This window comes from Thamnophis sirtalis, unplaced genomic scaffold, assembly GCF_051295495.1.
Source record: "Thamnophis sirtalis isolate CommonGarterSnake01/CBP01778 unplaced genomic scaffold, rThaSir2_p1.2 scaffold_6, whole genome shotgun sequence".
Lineage (NCBI taxonomy): Eukaryota > Metazoa > Chordata > Lepidosauria > Squamata > Natricidae > Thamnophis > Thamnophis sirtalis.
In genome coordinates this window covers 70,886,580-70,909,390 of record NW_028261386.1, presented here as the reverse complement: position 1 = coordinate 70,909,390, position 22,811 = coordinate 70,886,580, and the positions used below count along the sequence as shown (strand labels likewise).

The 22,811-nt window shown below is 38.0% G+C and overlaps 1 protein-coding gene across 3 annotated transcripts in view; it reads right to left on the bottom strand.

Annotated features, from left to right (window-relative positions):
• The window catches only part of CAPN9 (calpain 9), a 46,170-nt gene extending 26,521 nt beyond the window's left edge, over window positions 1–19,649 (bottom strand). Inside the window, exons 1-9 of one of the 3 annotated variants that reach the window (XM_014059638.2) lie at window positions 19,520–19,649; window positions 19,171–19,397; window positions 10,029–10,098; window positions 8,112–8,230; window positions 7,014–7,147; window positions 5,578–5,746; window positions 3,121–3,204; window positions 1,554–1,639; window positions 56–133 (exon numbers count right to left, since the gene is read on the bottom strand). In XM_014059638.2, the coding sequence (XP_013915113.2) occupies window positions 56–133; window positions 1,554–1,639; window positions 3,121–3,204; window positions 5,578–5,746; window positions 7,014–7,147; window positions 8,112–8,230; window positions 10,029–10,098; window positions 19,171–19,383 (953 nt within the window). In that variant the 5' untranslated portion in view covers window positions 19,384–19,397; window positions 19,520–19,649. Of the gene's footprint in view, window positions 1–55; window positions 134–1,553; window positions 1,640–3,120; window positions 3,205–5,577; window positions 5,747–7,013; window positions 7,148–8,111; window positions 8,231–10,028; window positions 10,099–19,170; window positions 19,398–19,505 lie in introns of all 3 variants that reach the window. The other 2 variants (XM_087718110.1, XM_087718109.1) reach the window with 2 other exon arrangements.
• Window positions 19,650–22,811: the final 3,162 nt, after the last annotated feature.

Below are 22,811 nucleotides of genomic sequence, written 5' to 3'. Positions count from 1 at the left end.
GGATATTCGTACTTGCTTTAATATACTTAGGATTACAATTAGAAGCTTCATTTACCAGAATTCTCCATCATCTAATGCTGTATGATGTAGTTGCTGTTTCTCTGATGGGCTGAGGAAATCCCACTCAGAGGAGCTTCAAAAGGAAGGATCATCATCATCATCATCATCATCATCATCCTCATCATCCTCATCATCCTCATCATCCTCATCATCTAATTAATTGCAAACAGCCAAAAATATATACATATGTTCTAGAACAGGGCTTCCAAACTCCTGGCACATGGGCCAGATGTGTCATACGCTGGCCATGCCCATGCCCGGTTTAGCGAAGGGGGAAAAAGTCCTTGTACGTCACATGAGGCTGCTGTGACAAAGTGAGTTTGACACCCCTATTCTAGAAACATGGATAAACCACTGGTTTACATTTTTTTTGTTTTCCCTTTTTGTTTTGCTTTGTTTTTTTGCCTGAAAGGACTTTTGTTGCCCTAAGACCTTCAGTAGCTTGGAGTGGAGCCTACGTGAATGATATCTTTTGCACTCTAATGGTCTGCTGGAAGGCAAGCATTGATTTCTCCCTACTGTCCCCTGCTTGTTCTATGCAACTGCCCAGGCGACGACTTCGAACTTATTTACAGGAAGTGGAAATGGGGTCATATGGATCTATCTTTACTTGCAATTGAAAATGCGCTCATAAATGCAGTCTTTCCCTCCATCAATCAATCGATCGATTTAATCATTTGACAAAATTCAATATGGTAGGATTTTGAGTGGCATGCTCTTCTTTCTTGCCATAAAAATATTAAAATAATAGACAGGGTAACAAAACAGTAAGATTATAACAAGAACAGAAGACTACGAGGAACAATAACATCCATGTGCAATCCAGAATGGGGGCGGGGGGAGCTTTCAAACTAATTCCTTCTAAAAACGGTGGCACTGGAAATGTACTGGTACTCCAGGACCTAAAATCACAATGGGAGCCAGAATTTCTGTTACCAAGCAAGGAGATTGGTGAGTGAGTCACGGCCAATTTTATGAACTTTTTGTCACAGTTGTTAAGTGACTCACGGGGTTAGTAAGTGAATCCAGCTTCCCCCATTGTCGGAAGCTGCTCAGAGGGTCATACATGGCAATCACATGACCCCGGGAGGCTGCAATGATAATAAACACATGCCGGTTGCTAAGCAACCAAATGTTGATCACATGACTGTGAGGAAGCTGTGATGGGCAGAACTGCAAGAAGCTGTTGTAAGTCACTTTTTTTTCAATGCCATTGCAACTTCAAACAGTCGCTAAACCAATAGTTGTAAGCTGAGGACTACTTTGTTTCCTTATTTTTCGGATATAAATAAATCCCATTCTTTTGTAAGGTTTTTAAACTTGTTTTTCTGAATTTCAGATATTTAATATTAAAACAATGAACTGAGGAATATTTTTATACCCATGGCAATACTGAACATTTTTTGAGTATGATGATTACATTGTTGATAATTTGGTTTTCTGGGTATTCTTTTATAACATGATTATAAATTCCTTGAACAGAAAATACTAACTTGTCACTCCAGGCACCATTCCATTCCACTTGACCCCACGGATTCCGTACTCGAATGAGCCTCACTGTTTGCCCTTGGTAATTGACCTATTAAGAACCAAAGCCAGTGAGAGCTGAAAAAAATTAAAACAACTCTCCGTTTCAAAAAAAAACACCAAAACCCCGCACTTCAATTTCTTAACTTAAATAAGATCTACTAAAAACAGTAATCTTATTGCATAAATTATTTCGCCTGTTTTGAAAGTCAACTGCAGTTTTTATGGTCACCTCAGCCTCGGAATTGCATATAAACAGATTGGGCTATGTATATTTTTTAATATACAATTTGATGGGTGATAATGAAATTAATTTCTGATTAACATTGCCATGTTTAATTCATTATTTAACTATTTGACCTTTTAGATGAACATTGTTAAATGAGCAGTAGAGAACCACAGGACATTTATGCTATGATGCATCTCCTCTCCTATTAATCGATTCCCACTTTAAAATAATTTAAGAAGTATGTGAGTGAAAAAAAGCCAACGTAACTCCCTCCACACTGTACATGCACGCATGTATAAATACACACATTTGCACTCTTACACACACACACACACACACCTCATGAGCAGAAGCGGTAACAGAATAAGACGGAAAGACAGGAGGTTGAGCTGATTTGAGGACTTGCTGTTGTGAGAACATACAAGAACATAAAAAACTGCTTCTGAGTGCTCAGAAGACCTCAGGAGTGACTGAGGCATTAAACCAGTGTTCCTCAACTTCTCCAAATTCAAGCAGTGTGGACTTCTAAATATTGGAGTCCACACCTCTTAAAGTTGTGGCAGTTAGAATAAAGAATAATAGAGTTGGAAAGGATCTCTTGAAGTCTTCTGGTTCAACCCCCTGCTCAAGCAGGAGACTCTATAAAACCATTTCATACAACGATTGTCCAGTCTCCTTTTGAAAGCCTTCAATGATGGAGCACCCACAACTTCTGGAGGCAAGCTATGCTTCTCTCCTTGGTTGGTTTCCATCCATTGTTTACTATCTTGCCTTTTGGTGCTTTGAAAAATAATTTGATCTCCTTGTCTTTGTAGAAACCCCTCAAATATTGGAACACTGTTATCATGCTCCCCCTAATCCTACTTTTCATTAGATTACATTTACCCAGTTCCTGTAACTCTTCAAAACATTGCATTAAATGATTGTATAGGCCACTTACCTTTACAAATTGCACTATGGAGTAGCCTGGAGTAGAATATTGTCCCATCTGTTTTCTAATAAGCTTGCTGCCATATCTTACCAGTGCAACAAATTCTAACACATCTGATCCTGAGAATGGAATTAGCAAGCGAGTTCTGTTTCCAAACCTCAATTTTCTTCCAGTTGTGTTTAAGGTTGCCATACTGGAGTGCAAAAGATGGCACCAGAGAGAAACACGTTTTTCTAAATTACTTTGCTGTCATTTAGTGGTAGTGTGGGTTTCTACAGTTCAGATATGGTAGCTGGTATCTAACTGGGATTATTAGATTATTTTCTAGGCATCTACTTTCTAGTGAGAAATATCACAATAAGAAGGTGCTTACCTCATCAATACCAGTTACTGAGTATGCATGACCTTTTATGAGACCACTTGGTGTTCGAGCTTCTGACTCAGCTGCATTGCTGATCTAAATAATGGAATTTTTTTAAAAAATCAACCTTTTTGCTTTATTGAAATCATACTTGTTTTTGTAAGTATATGCAGGAATGTGTGGAATTAGAAATAAGATAACCGCTGGAATAGAATATGAAGAAAACGTTAGCATCTCTATCATGCTGTTAAAAGGACACTTACAAATTAATTTTAGTACCACACTGTGCCCAAGTTGAAACCCAGAATTGCATGTACAGATTTCCACTTATCTCTTTTCTCATTTTTCCTGCAACATTCCCACTCCCAACTTTGTTTTGCAAGATTCCCAACCCCAAGCTGCAGAAGAGACTACTAATGGAAGGATTTTATTGCAAACAATTTCCAATGCTTGGCTGTGAGAAATGAAAATCCCTGTTCCACTCTGAATCCATCTTGAGCAAGGGTGTCAAACTCAAGGCCCACGGGCCCGATCCAATCCACAGTGTGCTTAGATCTAGCCCGTGGGGCCATCCTGAAAACAGCGAAGGATCAGCCCGTGTTATCTCTGGCAGTGAAAATGGGCTCCCAAGCTCCATTTTGGGCTGCAATGGCCTCCTGCAAACCTCTGCCAGCAAAAATGGAGCTCGTGAGCCCATTTTCGCTGGCAGAGTTCTCAGGTCACCACAGCAGCCCCCAATGCAAATGAATCGAGCTGGCCACACCCACTATGGCCATGCCCACCCCAGCCCCCCAAGGTCAAACACAAACCTGATGTAGCCCTCAATGAAATTGAGTTTGACACCCCTGATCTAGAGCCCATTTCTTACTCTGAGCCTCACTTTTCTCAGAGAATCTGTGTAGGTTTTAGGGTGTGTTTCTGAGCTGCCTGTAGGATGAGCAAGGTATAAGCTGTGGTTGTTGTGAATCAATTTATAAGTGGATTGGATTGAGAAAGAGAATAGAAATGGTTGCAGTTCAATAATAATGAGACAATCAATGAAAGAGTCAATTAATTTTCTCACAAACCCATGGGTGCAATTCCCAGAGGCTACCAAATGTGGCCATATTGAATCATGTGATAGAAAGGGGGAAATGATTAAATTCTTGATCACTGAGCACTCACATGATTGCATTTATCTGAAAGAAAGACAAATCTGAATGTAAGATTACTTGGACAAGAACGATTAGACAGAAAAAAACAAACCCTCAACTACCCCCATTAATATTTTTTAATGAATCTAAGATGCCATGTCCACCTTAAAAGTAGGTTATTTGGGAAATAGCTTATTGTTATCTGAGGAAAATTTGGTACTGTATCTATAGTTATTTTTCATTCACTGTAAGGGCAAAAAGAATGAAAATGATTGATCCTGTTCACTACTTTGAGGCATATGCTCCCTGGTGTGCAACTGAAAGACCATATATGGCTTTTTATATGAAGGCGTGTGGTATACCGCTCTCACAAATGCTCATACAATAATTCCCACTAAAATAACTAGGATTTCCTACATACTAACATGGTAGGGCACAGTGTGTATTGTTTAAATTATTGACACTTTCACATTTAGATTCAGTTAATATTAGAAACAAAATATGGAATGAACAAAACAGCCAGTGATCTGGCTAACATTTTGTCACAATTCTACATTGTCATCAAAACATTTTCTACTTAGAATTATGTGGAAAGTTGACAAAGTGAATTTTCAGCTTTCTTCCCAAGCACAGCCTATGAGAAATCAAGGGTTCCTGCCGCTGGGTTTTTAAAATATCTGGAGCACAAACAATACGGCCTCCAGGCTAAATTAAGTCATGGCTTATCCAGTTCAGCTCAGAATCTCAGTTCAGCTCAGCAGGAGGGATTAACTGAATACAAACCTCAATTCCATGATTTAATAAGAGACATTCTAGGAAAGATTTTCCAGAGGGATAGGGAAAAGAAGCTGAAAATTACATCATCATTATCCAGTGGTGCTGTGTTTAACATTAGGGCTGATTTGCCAACCCAATGTTTTCCAGAAAATGCCAGTTTAGGAAAGGATGATATTGGCTGGCAATTTGGAAGAATCATGTAGAGAAAAAGAAATGTGTGAAGGGTGCCATTTTTTATGAATGGACCCTCAATTAATCAAAGAGTCATGCTCAAGGGAAAGTCCCATAACAGTATTTCAAAATGAATTTCTACATATTAGGAACATTCCCTGATAATATACTCCATAAGAATCCATCTAAAGCTCTCCACATGTTTTGAACTAAAATTTGTATTACATACAATGGCTGGAATTGACTGGAATTATCCAAAGCCACTTGAGGACACCATATTCCTGTTCTGTGCCCTATTCTGTATCATATATTCGGTTGCTTTGGGGCATAATAACTTGAGGAAATATCCTGTCAGAAAACTCAAACTCACAATGATACTTCTACTTACATCAATAGAACAGCCCACCAGTGAGCCTCTTTGAAGTGCCTTCTGTAAGAGTTCATAGAAATTTTTTGGAGCCTTTTTAACTTCAAATGTTTCTCCAACTCCCCCAGTGAAGTCTTCCATGGCTTCAATTGAACTTCCTCCTTTTAGAGCTTCATAACTTCCATTCAACCTGAGATTGTCAGAGAAATATACATACATAAAAAAATGAGTATGTATCCGAACCTACAACCTAAATGCTGGAGATGTGATTGTGCTGATGCTACATATTATCATATATGATGGACTTGTAAAAAGGTCAAAGCATTTTGGATAAAAATATGGTGGATTATGCAAAATATCTTTAAAAAGAGGATAAAGTTTACCCCTCAGTTATTCTTGTTAGGTATAACTACTGATTGTACGGTTATAGAGACTAATTTGATTCTGAACCTAACAACGGCAGCAAGACTATTGGTGGTGCAATACTGGAAGAAGGAAGATCTGCCTACTATTCAAGAATGGACATTAAAAGTAACAAATTTAGCAGAGATGGCTAAAATATCAGCATATCTCAAGGATCTTTCAGACGAGAAATACAAGCTGGAGTGGAGAAGATGGACTGATTATATTCAAAATAAATATGGGACTAAGAAACTCGAGACAGTTTATGTTTGAAAGAGCAAGGAATGGTATAATTTGTTTAGAGTTAGTTTAACAAAAGGGGAGTTAAAGTACAAGTGAGGATGATGCTAAAGTCTGTTAGTTTACTTTAGAATATGATTGTTAAAGATTTACACCTTGTATTTGCTCTGGGAGGTTGGGGGGGAGGTGTGTTGGGTGGGGGAAGGGAGGTAAATATTTGTAAAACCTTTTTAAAACTTTTAATAATAAAAAAAGAAAATTAATTAATTAATTAATTAATTAATTAATTAAAAAGAAATGAGGTCATGTCCATCTTACTTCAAACATGTTCAGGTGCAATGTGAATTTCCTGTTGTGGCTCATGACATGCAGAAACATCTATAGGACTTACATGGCATTAAAAAAAATCAAAATATCACCTACTTAAACTATTAGTGTTGTAAATCAAATTCAAGAATAGCAAAACTGATATTTTGTGCAGCTTTTCCTATGACTTGTTTGGCTTCCCTTGAAACCTCGCAAATATTTTGGCTAACTTATTTCCGTTGATGAGAACTTTCAAACTTATTTGAAATTTCACTTTAGCCCACAACACAAAAAGCAAGTTGAATTTAAAATTTAAAAACCTACAGTTAAATTTGTGCAGCATACAAAAGTAATGATAAACAAATAAACAAACAAGCTTGATCAACTCAGTCTATGATCAAAACCCACATAATACAATATTTATAAAACTGGGATTGCAAATCCAAAGACTATAAATCATGACAAGTGTGGAAACAAAATAGAAGATGAAGATCAAGTTATCTACATACTTGGCATAGGCTTTTTCCAACAAGGCACTCCAGAATTCATTGAGGTCAGCTGAGTGCAGAAAAACCAAGCGGTCTTTGAAAGTGGGCAAGCGGTCATCAATAACAACATCCAGCCATTCATTGTACTGCCAAAACTATCTCGGTAAAGACAGATAGAGAATCATTTAATAATGGTAATAAGCCAGGGAAAAATTGAAGTAGGACCAGGAAGTTCCAATACTGCTTTAGGCCTTGGAAGTGAAGGCTACAAGAAGCTTTTAATTTTATGGATAAGGTGGAACAGCACTGAGAAAGGACAGCATCTCTCAGCTCTCAAAACAAAATTCATGCATTTGATAGATACAAAAGCTTATAATCTAAAAACATGCTGCAGGATTCATGCTCTTGTAATTTAATGAAACAAAATTTTTAAAATGTCTATGGAGAGTCTCAGTCATTCAGGTCATGGTTATCCCAAAGGTGCTTTTTCAAGAGGAAACTTCAGCTTCTTCTTCTTCCTTCCATTCCCCACCATCCTATCAGAGCTGAAAAAGCTTCTTAGATGAGAAGCGAAACGTTCTTCAAAGAAAAAAGAGAAAGCCCATTTGCCTCTTGAAAAAGCACCTTTGAGACAAAAAGTTTTTAAAAAGTGAAGGTGGTGGCCATGGGTTCATTCCAGGAAAATGGTTCTAGTCCCCATCAACCTGATTGATCTCCCAGGATTGGTACTTAGGGAAAAAATGGGAGGAGGGAACATTATGTACACTTCCTTGAGGTCTTGAAAGATAGGCAGGTGAGGAATCTAATAAATAATCAGATATATTTCATTCTAGGCTTGATTTCTGATCTAGATATGCAACAAATATTGTCAGATAGTGAAACTATTGCAAAATAAATCTCAAAGAGAAGACTGTCAAAATTCTGACCTGTTAGAGATAATAAAATGGCAGAAAGCTCATATGTCTCCCAGATGTGCCTGACTCACAGTTTCCAGACACATCAAATAGCAGAATTAAATATAAGGGATCCTGACAGCTGTAATTTAATTACATATGGATTTCCCAGCTCCCAGGATATTCAACATTCATTTATTCATGCAAGAGTGTGTGGAGGGGTTACCTGAAAATGAAATATTCCGGCATAATCTGAGTCAAAATCTTGATTTTGTGGTATAACTCTGGCTAGTACTTTTTCATTGAGGGTAAGAGATGCTATAGCTGCTAATAGCCAACAATCACCTGAAAAATTATATGGAACAATATACAGGTTATACTTTTGATCTAATGTAAATAAGATAAATATTTCCTACTAAATAATTCCTTGTTTTGCTTGGAACTCTTAGCTGTAATTCCAAAAGGAAATCAACTCAGATTCTCCTTTGGAAGGACAGATATTGAAGCTGAAGTTCCAATACGTTGACCACCAAAGCAGAAGAGACGACTCATTGGAAAAGACCCTGATGTTATGAAAGACTGAAGGCAAAAGGAAAAGGAGACAGCAGAGGATGAGATGGTTAGATAGTGTCATCAACACAGTGCGCATGGGAAGACTCTGGGAAAAAATGGAAGGCAGGGGGCCTGGAGTGTTATGGATGGTCCATGGGATTAGGTTTAGGGTTAGACATGATTTAGTGACTGAACAATAACAACTTAATTCTAATCTGGTAGTAGCACATTTCAAGGGCATCTTAGCTGTTTTGGTTCATTTGCAAAATGGAGAGACAGTATGATATAGTTAGTAAGGTGTTGGACTAGGATAGAAAGCCTCATATTCCAGTCTATCATCAGATATGGAAAATCACTGGATTATTTTGGGCTAATCCCCCCCCTCTCTCCCACCCTCTCTCCCCCTCTCTCTCTCACCAATCTATCTCACTAAGTTGTTGGGAAAATAGCAAGAGAATTTGCTACCCATGCTGCTTTGAACTCCCGAGTGAAAGGTGGGATATCAATCAATAAATGTTGCATAATATAGCAAAGAAGATTTTAAAATCAGTTTGCATCATATTTTGACTTCAATCTTCATCTTTACTACCCAGGAACGAATTTCAATAAAGCTTGTTCCTGATACATTGGACTGAAAGGCTTTTTTCTTGTTTGAGGGGGTCTCCATTTTTAAAAAATAAACTTCAGATTCTGCCAGTCATCTTTGTTGACAGTAGAGGAATTATGTTCTAAAGCAATTAACGCACACATAAATGCAAAATGTTTCTCACTAGGTGAAAAGAGAAAATTAAGTAATCTACTCAGTGTCTGCACAAGACTTATTGCTGAATGGGGCTGTTGAAGTGCAAACATTGCCTTGGGCCTTTTTAATGGAATCCTGTATTTAGCAGATAATGAGATTAGATGACGACTAAGATCCCTTTCAGTTTTAAATTTCTTGGATTCCATCGCATGTGTGCATGTGCTGCTGCATATGGCTCTATCCCATACTTGACTAACAACGTTTTCCTCATAATCAGTTCAGGGGTGTGTGCCTGTCAGCATTACTCCTGGTTCGGAGCCTGAAAAATTTTGATCCCTGCGTGTGCACATTTGTACTTAAAAAGGTCTGCACAACATTAAAAAAGGGAAAAATAACATTTTTTTCAATGAAGATTGTTCTGCACATGTGCAAAACAGAAAACCAAGATGGCACCACTGAGGATAGACCCAGTACGGTCACGTGTCTGGCCGAGTTACTACCTATTTGGTCGAACCGATCTAAACCGGGGGGAACCACCTCTAAATCAGTCGTTTCCCTTAGTCAGTCAGTTGAACATCTGATTTGATAAGAAGAGAGATGCATATTGGTCCTTCTTTCTCTTCCCATACCTCCATTGCTTCAGCTGTGTATCTGAAGGAGACTTTCAGTGCAAACTTCATTAGGTTTTGGGGAGCACAAGTCAACCTGTGTTCATCTAGATTAGAGTGAGTGAGGCACCTGGATCTATCCACTAGGAAGCCTCCACACATTTTACACAATATCTTAACAGGACCACCTAATACCTTGTATCAAAGAGGGCAAAAATCATTCCAGTGGAAAAATACTCACCAAGGTCTCCTTGACAAATGTCAGTTCTTGTGGCTCCTCCAAGAATAAACTGCGGGTCTTTAACGATTTCCTTGAAGAAGGTAGAAAAACAAGACCAGTGACCTGATTAGAAGATAGTCTGCTGTGACCTTCTCATAATTTTACATCGCTTCTCTCCGGAGGCAGTTTAACAATTAACACATGTGAACTTTCTGTCAATGCAACAATGTACAGTTTATTCATCTGACCTTAATATGGTATTATGAAATTGCTGAAGAAGAGATACGTGTTCTTCTTTTGCTGAAGAAATTGGGAAAAAAGACCGTCTCTTTCCCCCCCCCCAAAAAAATTATCAGATTCTCTATTGGGTGTATCACCAATTGTTCTCAATCTGTCCTTAATGGAAGCTAAATGCCTTTAGATCTCTTAGGGAACATAGTAAAAGGGTTCTGTCTTATATCCCAAACAAGACAGCTTCTAAAACAATGTTTCTCAACCTTGGCGACTTTAAATCCTGTGGACTTCAACTCCCTGACTTAAAGTCGCCAAGGTTGAGAAACACTGTTCTAAAATAAGAGGTTGAAGAGCAAGTCTTTGAATGCAGTGCTTTCAAATGCTTGTTTCCTTAATTAATAAAATTAATGTACATTTTATCCAATGCATTTAAATAGAGAAAGTTGAAAGGTGCATCTGACAAGTAGGTACATACACCATTTCAGGAATACAGACATATGCAGAGAACAATTTGGTATGCAACTCATAGATGACTCTAGGAAGTGAAGTCAGGGTATTCCTCTTAATATAACCTTTTCCTTAAACAATTGCCCCAGTCTTCCTCAATTTCACACTTCACAGATATATTGTACATTTCCCACAATTTCTATGATGTTGATGCAGAACTCTGGGAACGAAATCTAATCATGGAACATGAAGAGACAATTTGTAGGAAAAGGCTGCTTTCTCACAGGCCATGCATGTGGATGAATTTCTAAAAACCCTGTCCATATGAACTGCTTAGAAGCTGCTGTTGACATGATGAGCAAAGACAGAGGACAGAGAAAACAAGACTGAAAATGCCAAGAGACGTTTCTGCAGACAGAAGCTAACAGAGGAACATGCTTCTACAGCAAAACCTCCTTCCAGATAGATGATCAGGGTCACTTATGATGTCTACCCAGCAGTTGCCATTGGGAAATGATGACTGGCATCAAGGCAGTTATTGCAAGGCTTGCAATAACTATGGGCAGTTTAAAAATTCAGTATTGGTAAGGACCTGCTTGTTCCTTTCCTCTTTCCCTTGTTCCAAACATTTCACATGTTTCAGAGGAAATATCTCAGAGTGGATGACCTGGTTACCACTATCGCTGCCTTTCCACCATGTCATGATTAGTGAGAACAAAAGACACATTGTCACCAGCACCACCAGCTTATTCAACCCTCTGGTTGTGCAGTTTCTGTGATAGACTGATGCATTGATTCACCCATAGAACATTGTCACACAGCAAACACAGGCAGTCCATTGGAATGATGTAGGCCACTGAGTTCAAAGGCTGCTCAAGCCATGAATTCAAATGGCAACATCAAAACTACAAGACTCAGGCTAAAGAAGGGATTCTTTGGTGACACTTATTTTGTAGTTTTATAGTGTCTAACATAAGTATTTGTGAGGAAGCAATGGACAGACTGTTAAGTAGTTTCCGTTAACATGAAAACAAATCCACTGTGCTGAAAGAACCAAGTGAGGAAAAGAATAACTCTGCTTTGACAATATGGTGCCATCCATCCATTATGTATCCATCCATGCATCCAAAGCAGGAGGTGAATTTAAGTGCCTATAATTTGTTAGTTGCTTGCTATTAATCAGGGAGGGAGGTAAAAAGTTCGCTCCACAAAAGTGTATCCCCTTCCTGCCTTTTAACTAGAAAGTAACACTTCAAATTCTATGAATTCTGAGTTCTGGGACCGGTTTTATACAAGGCCATCTTAACAGCATTATGGACCCTGAGAAAAGCAGTGTACTGGGGCCCCTACGACAACTACTAACAGGAATAAAAATGCAAATGGTTGATAAAATTAAACACATATTTATTTTATTGGCATGTCCAACAAAATCGGCGTTGAAACATTAAAAGCATGCTGTGCAGCAACAACTAATCAACATGATAAACATTTGAACAATACACAAGGCTTGAAAAACACAATAATACTCAGTAAGCCATACAGTTGCTTTATTTATATAATACAAGGTGCATTGAAGGGTTAACATACACAGATTAGTATGGAGCACCTATGCTTGTGGGGGCCATTGGCAAGTGCCCATCAAGCCCATGCATTAAGACAGCCCTGGTTTTATAGCAGCACAGTACACTGCAGAATACCTGCATGCACAGGAAAGTCTGATTGAAGCCAAAGAAGTAAAATCTATATGGTAATGAGTAGGTATATTTATTGGACAAGAACGGTAGTTGATGGGCAACCACCAGAGTGGCTTACATAATACATGAAAAGTAGGAGACAACATTAATAATAAATATACCAGCACATTAATGTAAAGCAAAAACAAAAACAAAACAGCATGAGCTTTTTGGAAACATATTTGCAATGTTTAAGACTAGGAGACAGAAAAAATCTTGAAATTCAAGAGATCACATTCTTATAAAAGCAGCTAAATTAAAAGCTTCAAAGCAGTGCCCTCAAAATAGACAGCAAAGAAGGCCAATATTTCTTGGGTGAAGTTTGACAATTCAGGTTAACCTTTTCCACCTTAATTATACTAGATGTTTTGGACAACTTTTCCCATAAGCCCTAGCCAGCCTTGTGCATGACCTACATTGGCTGAAATGTTAATCAAACACATTTGGAGAAAATCTGTTTGTGGAATGCTAACTGAAGGACCAACATTCCTACTTCTCATTTATACTTATGTGACAATATGTAGAGATATAACAAAGCAGAACAGTTCACATGGGAACAGAGGCTCGGAAAGAAATAGGCCATGAAACATGTCAATTTTTGACTCAGACATCTGTCATGATGATGAGGCTATGACTGAAGATAATATTGATGATGATTTCAAGCTGCCAAATCACAAGTAATTTAAGATATATGTTAAGGACTACAAGAATCTTATACATGTTTGAAAAATAACTTTTCCCTCTTTGGAAGAACAGCTAACTAAATTCTGAGGGTATGCCTTGATATCTAGCATAACTTTGTATTTCAAACTATATTAGGCATAGAGTTTGATTTCGATTGTGAACCACATTGGATTGCAATCCAATACAATGGAAATATCTAAAATTTGGGTTATAGGGTTCATATCTTAATTTGACGTATAGCTTAAAATTAAACAGGCACAACTGGACTTTGATTAGGAAATGGACATGACATAGATCATAACACTATAAGCTTCTAATATTGCATTAAAATATTTTAGTGTTATGAAAATTCTGATGTGTTGCATCAAGGCAATATACAAAAATATAGGAAAAAGCCACAAAACAGGCAATCACAAAGAGAAAGTCATGAAAATAAGAGATTTAAAATATCCTGTTTCTCCTATGAGATCAGAACTTCAGAAGTTGCCTCAATCTTCCATCCTTCCGAGGTGGGTAAAATGAGTACCCAGATTGTTGGGGGCAATATGCTGACTCTGTAAAACCATTAGAGGAGGCTATAAAGCCTTGTAAAGCGGCTAGACCAAAAATCAACTCTGCAAGAAGCCTAAGACTGTTTTTATTGAGGGTGAGTATAGTAACAGAATCTTGCAAATCTCATTGTTCTGTGCTTCCTCTCTTTTATACCTATGTGCATCAGGGAGGCTTCTCTCTGAGTAAACTTACATACAAACTGTCTTCTTGTTTTGGACTTAAGCCATGTTTACTCCTCAACATTTTGGAAACAGATCTGGCCAGCATGTTGGTTCTGGACATATAGGATTTTTATTAGAAAAATGTTTTTCTATATGTTTTCAACTTGTTTATTACTTCTACCAAATTAGTTAGTCTGAAGTTGGGTGGGCACCTAAATCTTGGTAAATAAATAAAATGTACATTCTCATGTTCAGGAAGTAATAAGATAAGAATATATTTCTCTACCTGTTTTTTTGTCAACTCTACTCCTTGAGGAGGCAAGGTTTAAAAAACAAGATAAAAATTAACAAAGGAATTTTATTTTTGTGGACTGCTCTGAGTCACATCCAGTGGCCGGCTTACACCTGGTGTAAAATAAATAGACATAAAAGAGCACTACACCCATTCTTAGATACTGTAAAGTAATAACTGGATCTGGAAGTAATCAGAAACTCAACATATATCTTTCTTAAACTTTTGGACTTCAACCTATCAACTTTTCTCTTTCTCAGATTAGCATTAACCTTACGTTGCCATGATAGAACCAGAGGTGATATTCAGCAGGTTCTGACCAATTCTGGAGAACCGGTAGTGGAAATTTTAAGTAATGCCTCCTGAGTCCCAGCTGATCAGGAGGAAATGGGGATTTTGCAGTAACCTTTTCCTGGAGTGTGGAGGAAATGGAGATTTTAAGCATCCTTCCCCTGCCACACCCACAAAGCCACACCATGCTCACAAAGCCAGGCCCACAGAAACTGTAGTAAAAAAAATTGAATCCCACACTGGATAGAACCAAGTAACATTTGTCATGACACGGTGGTAAATGTAACAAAGGGAAATATTATCATGCTTAGAGTATACTTTTTAGAAGTATCACTTGTTTTTATAAAAAAGAAAGAGCAAAAGAAACAGCATCTCTCTCTATTCAATTTTCTGAAATGAATACTTGGAATGAAATAAGACAATTTAAAGCACACTTAGATACTTTTTAATGCTTTACATAATATTCTTGTGCTGAGACAGCACACCCCATTCATAAATTGAAATATCTCTGCCCCATTCTGGGCAAGTAATGCTGTCATGACCTGGTTATTAAAGTGTGAATGGGGAGAAACTGGCTGTGACTGAACCAGAGTAAGATGGAGCAGTTGCTGGTTTTTGCCATTTTTGCCATTTCTGATCTGAATGGGGCAACACTCCCCCGTCCCCAGATCAATCTGGTGTGAATTTGAGATTCCTCTGGGACTCCTGCCTCCTGCTGGAAGACCAGGTCAGGAGAAGCATTGCACAAATCCATCTTATATTGCCGGACCCTATAGACACTCATGCCTTAGTTAGTTACAGTACCTCATTTTGGACAGCTGAAATGTGTTCTACATGGGGCTGCTGTTGAATACTATCTGGAAGCTGCAATTGGTTTGACGTGAAGTAGTAGGTGCAGTTTTGGGTGCCCCATGAGTCACCCAAGTAACACCCCTGCTGCCTGGGCTACACTGGCTCCCAGTTGCTTTCCAGGCACACAATTCAAAGTGATGGTTATCACCTTTAAAGTCCTACACGGCATAGGCCAGGTTACCTGTAGACTGTCTCTCTTTGAGGTTATCTGCCCATCCTACTAGGATAGGGCATGCCCACCCAACGTCGCTTCCCTTAAATGTTGCCACCTGATGGACCTTGGAAACATGGCTTCTTGGTGACTGCCCCAGCCCTTTGGAACCTGGGATCTGAGCGAGTCCTACCCTTTTAGCCTTCCAGAAGGCCATAAATACCTGGCTTCCCCCCCCAAAAAAAAACATTGAGGTAGGATGCAGGAAGAGCTGGGAGGCTGTTTGGTTAGCACCTGACAGTGGAGAAAAGGAACCTTTGTTTTTAGGGATGCTTTTATGGATCATTAGCCACTTGAATCACTAAATGAGTTGGGGGGTTATATCAGTCCAGTAAGTAAGTTGGTAGGCAGGCAGGCAAGTAGGAAGGCAGGTAGTAAGGCAGGCAGGCTAGCTAGCTAGCTAGCTAACTAAAATACATGGTAGGACTCCAAGTGTTTGGGTTTTTTTGCCCAGCTCTTGCAAAATGATTCATAAGGGAGTAAAAATATTCTATAAATAGAGTTTTAAAGAACACAGTACATTCAAATAAAATACAATGTTCTTGGAGGTTTGTTACGGTTACATAATAAACTGTACGGTGGTTATGGTTGTTAAAAGTGTGATTCAAAGGTTTTTAATTTTTGTACCTAGAAGAATTACAAGCCATAAATCAAAAGTAATTGATTTATTGAATATGGCATAGATTTACTCATGGAATGTAGAGTAAGAAATCACTTTGGTATGTTAATTAGGTTTATAAGGGTGTATTTTTCAAAAGTTACAATTTAGGTAAGATGTCCCCTTATTATAAATCATAGGGAGAATAAGACTGTGCTCTGAATCCAAATTGTACTTGAAGGAAGGAGAAAATGAAATTTCTTTTCACATGTATTCTCTACAACTTGCAATGGCCCCTTGGAGAAATAGTTATTTTATTCATCTGCATGAGGAATTCAGAGTGAATGACCCTATTCCCATTATAGCCTCACAATATTCCTGTGATATAATTTACAATTCAAGGTGCTGGTTGTCACCTTTAAAGCCCTTTATGGCTTAGGACCAAGTTGCCCGAGGGACCATCTTTATTCATATCCATTTAATTCAATCAAGCAAATCGGGCATGCTGCAGATCAATGGTGGGATTCAATTTTTTTTTACTGCCGGTTCTGTGGGCGTGGTTTGGTGAGCATGGCATAGCTTGGTGGGCATGGCAGAGGAAGGATACTGTAAAATCTCCACTTCCTCCCCACTCCAGGGTAAGGATACTGCAAAATCCCCATTCCCTCCCGATCAGCTGGGACTCAGGAAGCAGAAAATAGATGGGGGAGGGGCCAGTCAGAGGTGATAGTTACCGGTTCTCTGAACTACTCAAAATTTCCGCTACTGGTTCTCCCGAACTGGTCAGAACCTGCTGAATACCACCTCTGCTGCAGAACCTGTCAACTAAAGAGTGTCAATTGAAAGGAACTAGAAGGCGGGTTTGTTCTGCTGTAGCCCCTGCCTTACAGAATATTTTCCCTTTAGAGATTAGAATGGTCCCAACCCTGTTGCCCTTTCTCAAGGCTTTAAAACTTGGCTATGAATCAATGCATGGGACTAAGAAGATATAAAGGCCCTGTTATTTGTCTTTACTTTTAGTTGATTAATTATTTTGGCTTGTGTTTGTCTTTATTTTCTGGATATTTTTACTGTTTATTGTTTTCAAGTGTTTTATAATTATAACTTTATAATCCATGAGAAAATCTATGTGTTCAATAAATGAATTACTTTAAGCCACCCAGAGGCCAGTTGTTTCGCCGGATTTGGCATTGGTTACTAGTCGGGCCCCACCCAGGGGCCTAGGACGTCGTAACGTATTTTCGTAATATGCGTGCAGTTCCAAGCAGTGCGGCTTTTTGCATTTGACTGATGGTGATTTTGTCAATTTTTAACTGTTTTAAATGTAATTCCAGTGCTTTTGGAATAGCACCCAGTGTGCCAATTACCACTGGAATTACCACTGCTGGTTTGTGCCATAGTCGTTGAATTTCGATTTTTAAGTCCTGGTATTTTGCGATTTTTTCATGTTCCTTCTCGGCGATCCTGCTATCACCTGGTATTGCGATGTCTATGATTGTTACCTTATTTTTCTCAACCAGTGTGATGTCTGGTGTATTATGCGCCAGTATTTTGTCGGTTTGTATACGGAAATCCCACAAGATCTTGACCATCTGATTTTCGGTGACTTTTTCAGGCTGATGTTCCCACCAGTTTGTTGCTGTTTTAATATTATAATTTTTGCACAAATTCCAATGGATCATTTGTGCTACTGAATTGTGCCGCAATTTATAATCAGTCTGCGCGATTTTTTTACAGCAGCTGAGTATGTGATCAACAGTTTCGTCAGCTTCTTTGCAAAGTCTGCATTTGCAGACTTTGCATTATTATTATTATTATTATTATTATTATTATTATTATTATTATTATTATTATTATTATTATACAATTGTATCACAGCGGCCAGTTGTTTCGCCGGATTTGGCAAAATTATTATTATTATTATTATTATTATTATTATTATTATTATTATCTTTTCCATCTCCTTTACTACCCCCCTTTTATTGATATCATTATTATGATTAACTCTGTTGCTTTGCATGTACACTGAGAGCTTTTACACCAGAAACAAATTGGTCAAATAAACCTATTCTATTCTATTCTATTCTATTCTATTCTATTCTATTCTATTCCATTCCATTCCATTCCATTCCACTCCACTCCACTCCACTCCACTCCACTCCACTCCACTCCACTCCACTCCATTCCATTCTTTCTTTTTGGGTGTCTTTGCACCTCAGCTAAGTGAAAATCAGTCAATAACCAAAGAAGATAATGAGAGACAATGAATTATGGAGCAGAAATAAATGAAATGTGACAAATGCATTAGGCTGGCTTTTATTCATGCATCCTATTTTTTTTTCTACCTCTTGATACTTTCTTAAGCATTTGCAGATAGTCAATGCCATTTTCATCCAAAATTCATAACCACTGCCAGGAAAGCTCAAATTCTACACTTTATCATATGTGGGTCAATCTGATCCTAAGACAAAATAGTAGGGCATCTTCAATAAGACACAGACCATACATTTAGCCAGAATAGAGGGTTAGAGGAAGAAAGGGAAAAGCAAAGTTCAAGGCTAATGTTCAAGAAACATTATTCTCTTGATTTAGCTGGTGAAACTGATATCTCTGATTGTAGAAAAGATATTGATCAAATGTAATACCAATTGGAAGTCCTTTTTTGTATGGGAAATTGGGAAAAAAATTAAATCACGACATGAATTCAATAACTAGTAATATTTACAGATTATTTTTTTTAAATGGATGTTACACTGTAATTATAAAGCAAGAGTTGAACTCAGGTTTTATCAGTATCTACTGTTCAAGAAGTTGAAAGTCATTCTTTTTTTTGCATATCTTTGTTTCCTCCTATATTTTTTATTTTATTGAACTTTATTCTGTCTTCTCTCTCCTGATGATTAAGCTTATGATTAAGTTAGATTTTTGTTTTTTATTTTTCCTTTAAACATTTTAATAAAATTACATTAAAAAAAAAAGAAACATTGGCCACTTCTTGTGAAACTCATGATATATTACATGTTAAGCAACCCCCTTGAGGGAGAGACATTCATCTGATTTTTGTACAAATTTCAGCTCATAGAAAACACATTCTCGATTTCAACTTACCCCTGGTCTTTTCCACACAAAGGGTATTGATGGTTTCTCATTGTAGAACAGGGAAGAGTCGTTGGCTGGGAAGTCACAATCCTCAAAGAGGATCCCCTTCTGCTGGCATTCAAGCTTCAGCTCCTGGTATGTTTTGCCACTGGAGTGTGTGGCAGAAGCATTTTGGGGCATAGGAGGAGCCCGTGCGGTGGGGTCCCGGTAGGTACAAGGCATGGCTCTGCTTCTGTCTAAGAAGAGGAGGAAGTGAATAGCCAAAGGGGAAATCCTACAAATTCTACAAATGGCTACCCTGAAAATGATAGCAAAAAAAGGAGAGGGAATCACCTTGCCCTTACAAGAATATCTTTACCTGCAGGAAAGAGTTTCGAGAGGAGAAAATTAGCTTTCTTCTTGCCTAAATGGCAGCTCGACAATCGTGCACACCAATGTTTAAAAAGCAACACCCAGAGAATAAACAGTAAAAAAACTTGTTTGGTTTCTTCATGTCCTTCTCCAGCTACTGGTTACCTGCCCTCTGGTATAAGTCATATAGAGATTGATTGAGAAAGTAGCTGGGGACTGACCAGGTAGTAAGAAATCTGCGGCTGCCAGGAAGGGAAGGGCTAAATGTAAAAGGAAGTTAGGGTCCTGCACGGCTGAATCTGAAAAATGCTGTGGAGCAGGAAGACCTCAAGACATACATATATATGTGCTGCTTGCAGCTTTTTTGCTTTCCATCAGATGCACCAACATCTAGAGGAATCTATGCTATAGAAAGAAACAGCTGACCAGAATCAGAAAATATGGTTCTGGGCTACGTATGACACACATTTGAAGTGGGTTGCTTCAAAAGGAAAAAAATATATTTTCTTCCATATGAAACCATGCAACCAAATTCCTTTCACATTAATGTCTTAATGCACTCTAGCCATTGTTCTTATGCAATAAAAATGTTTTTTATATGTATAAAATGTAAATATATATACATTTTATATATATGCACACACCAGAGGTGGTATTCAGCCAGTTCTGACAGGTTCTGGAGAACCGGTAGCGGAAATTTTGAGAGAGGGGAAGGAATGAGGATTTTGCAGTATCCTTCCCCTGCCACGCCCACAGAACTTGTAGTAAAAAAATTGAATCCCATCACTGGCACACCCCATATACAGACATTCTCATAATTTATGTATTAAGTTAAAATAGTGACAGCCCACTTTTCAACTTTCTGCAGGAGCTGACAGATTGCAAAATTAGTAAGCGGTATTATTATAAACTGCAATTAAAGGCAATAGCATCATACTGATGCAGTATGATATATCTCTGCTCCTGATGAATTAAGCAATGTTGAGGACATCTTATTCCGGTATCTGAAGAGTGTGAGGGTCTGGATGGGGAACAATAGGTTTCCACTGAACCCTGGCAGAGTGAATCTGAATTTTGGGGTCTTTGGGTTCTGGACTATGCATCTTTGATGCTGGATAGGGTTACATGGCCCCAACCAGAGGTGGGTTCCTACCAGTTCGGACCAGTTCGGCTGAACAAGTAGTGGTTTGATGACCTGGGTCACCAGAACTGGCAGCGACCTAGACCTCCCATGCCCTGAACCAGTTCTCCTATGGGGACACCATCTTGATTTTGAAGCTAGGTTGGTGAGCGGTGCTCTGCCGGGCCGGAGGGGGGGGTTGTCCAGGGGGCTTATTTGGGGGGGGGGCTTATATATTTGCCCACCCGAAAAATGTGGCAAGGTGTTAGTTTCAGGTCATGTTGTATTTTCAGGGAAACATGGTACTTTTCTGCAAATGGCACGCACACGGAAATGTGCACAGACATGCGCAGTAATGACGGGAGCAACCCACCCCTGCCCCAAACAGACCCCTTGCACAACTAGGGGCCCTCCTGCACGCATGATTCTTACTCAAGGAACAGTGGCAGTTGTGACAGTGCCATGTAAATTATCACAATTTCATAATGCATACCATTTGTGCCCAGTCCTAGACTGAGGGGCCCTGCTCATGGTACCCTAGTCGCCTCCCAATCGGACTATTGCACTTGAGGAGTATCTGGAAACTTCAGCTGATACAAAATGCAGCGGGCACAGGCCATTCTGTGTGCTCCTCATAGAATTTAACCCTAAATTTAAATTTATTAAAATAAAATAAATAAAAATAGAATAAATTTATTTATTTATTAAAATTATTCACTAAGACTGTATTACTATTCTTCTTCTCATCCTTACCCTAGTACCTATCTCTTCCCACTTATGACTATAACCATGTTGCTTGTATTTTTATAATTTACATTGTTCTGTTGTTTCCTAGTATGATTTGATTGCTTATTAGTAACCTATGACTATCACTAAGTGTTGTATCTTATGATTCTTGATGAATGTATTTTTTTCTTTCTTTTTTCTTTTATGTTTATGCACCAAAGACAAATTCTTGTCTTGGCGAATAAAGAATTCAATTCAATTCTATGCTATTCTATTCTACCCATCCATCCATTCATCCATTTAATTTATTAAGTGTCCATGTTACCATTAAGTAACTCTGAGCAGCTTACAGATATAAAAATATATCTACATGAAAACCTGAATAAATTGAAACCAAAGATTAAAATCAAGGGATAGAATGGGGGCAGGGGGGATATGATGCTACTCAATAACCACCTCCACTGTGCTGTTTTCCCACTGGGGTCCCAGGCAGAGCCAGGTCTTTAGGCCTTACGAAAGGATAGGAGGTTGGGGGTCAACCTCACGTCTGGGGAAAAGATGTTCCAGAGGGCAGGAGCAACAGCAGAGAAATTTGATAAATAAATAAAACGAACAAAAATCAATATATAACAATATTAGTTTTCATAACAGCATAATAGATACTATTTGAGAATAATCCCAGAAAAATATGCAAAGGACAAGGCAAAGTCATACATTGACTAACCAGTCCTGTATATCTTCATTCTGAGGTGAAAGGTGAATGTATCATGCCTGATTCATATTTTTTTATGATTTTATGGGGAACTCAGTTTTAAATTCAAAGGTTAATATTTTTTGAACTACATACCTAGCACTTGAAATTTGAGAACTGGACAATGTAAATGGATTCTCCATGTCCTACTCTGGTGAAAGTACTGATATTGCAGCATTAGAAAGATGGCCCCATTCACTCAATGGATTGAAGACCTGATTGTATCTGCCACCTATGAGTGAAGTGCCTATAGATCTAAACTTTGCATGGACAAATATAATAAAATACGGGATTCATTTATACAGAAAATAAAATATGATTATATATATATATCCTTGAATAATAATTGCATTAGATAACTATTGAATTCTAATTATTTATTGCTAAAATGGTTTCTTCTTCTTTTTCTGCATTTTTTCACTTTCTTTGTGCTTTTTTCTTTGTCAGTATATGTATCTTTATCTTTCCATTTTGGTTTTTTCCCCATTTCATGTTTTGTTATTATATTAAAATCAATAAAAGAATAAATAAAAGCATATATGCTTTTAGATATATATATATCTTTAGAACTTTATATGACTGAATGAATCTATGAGCCTAAACTTATTAAATTTCTAATAGATGCAAATTATTACTACGCCAAAAATGAAATGATTTCTAATAGAATTATGGTTTGGGAAATGTCTCATTTTGAATATTTGA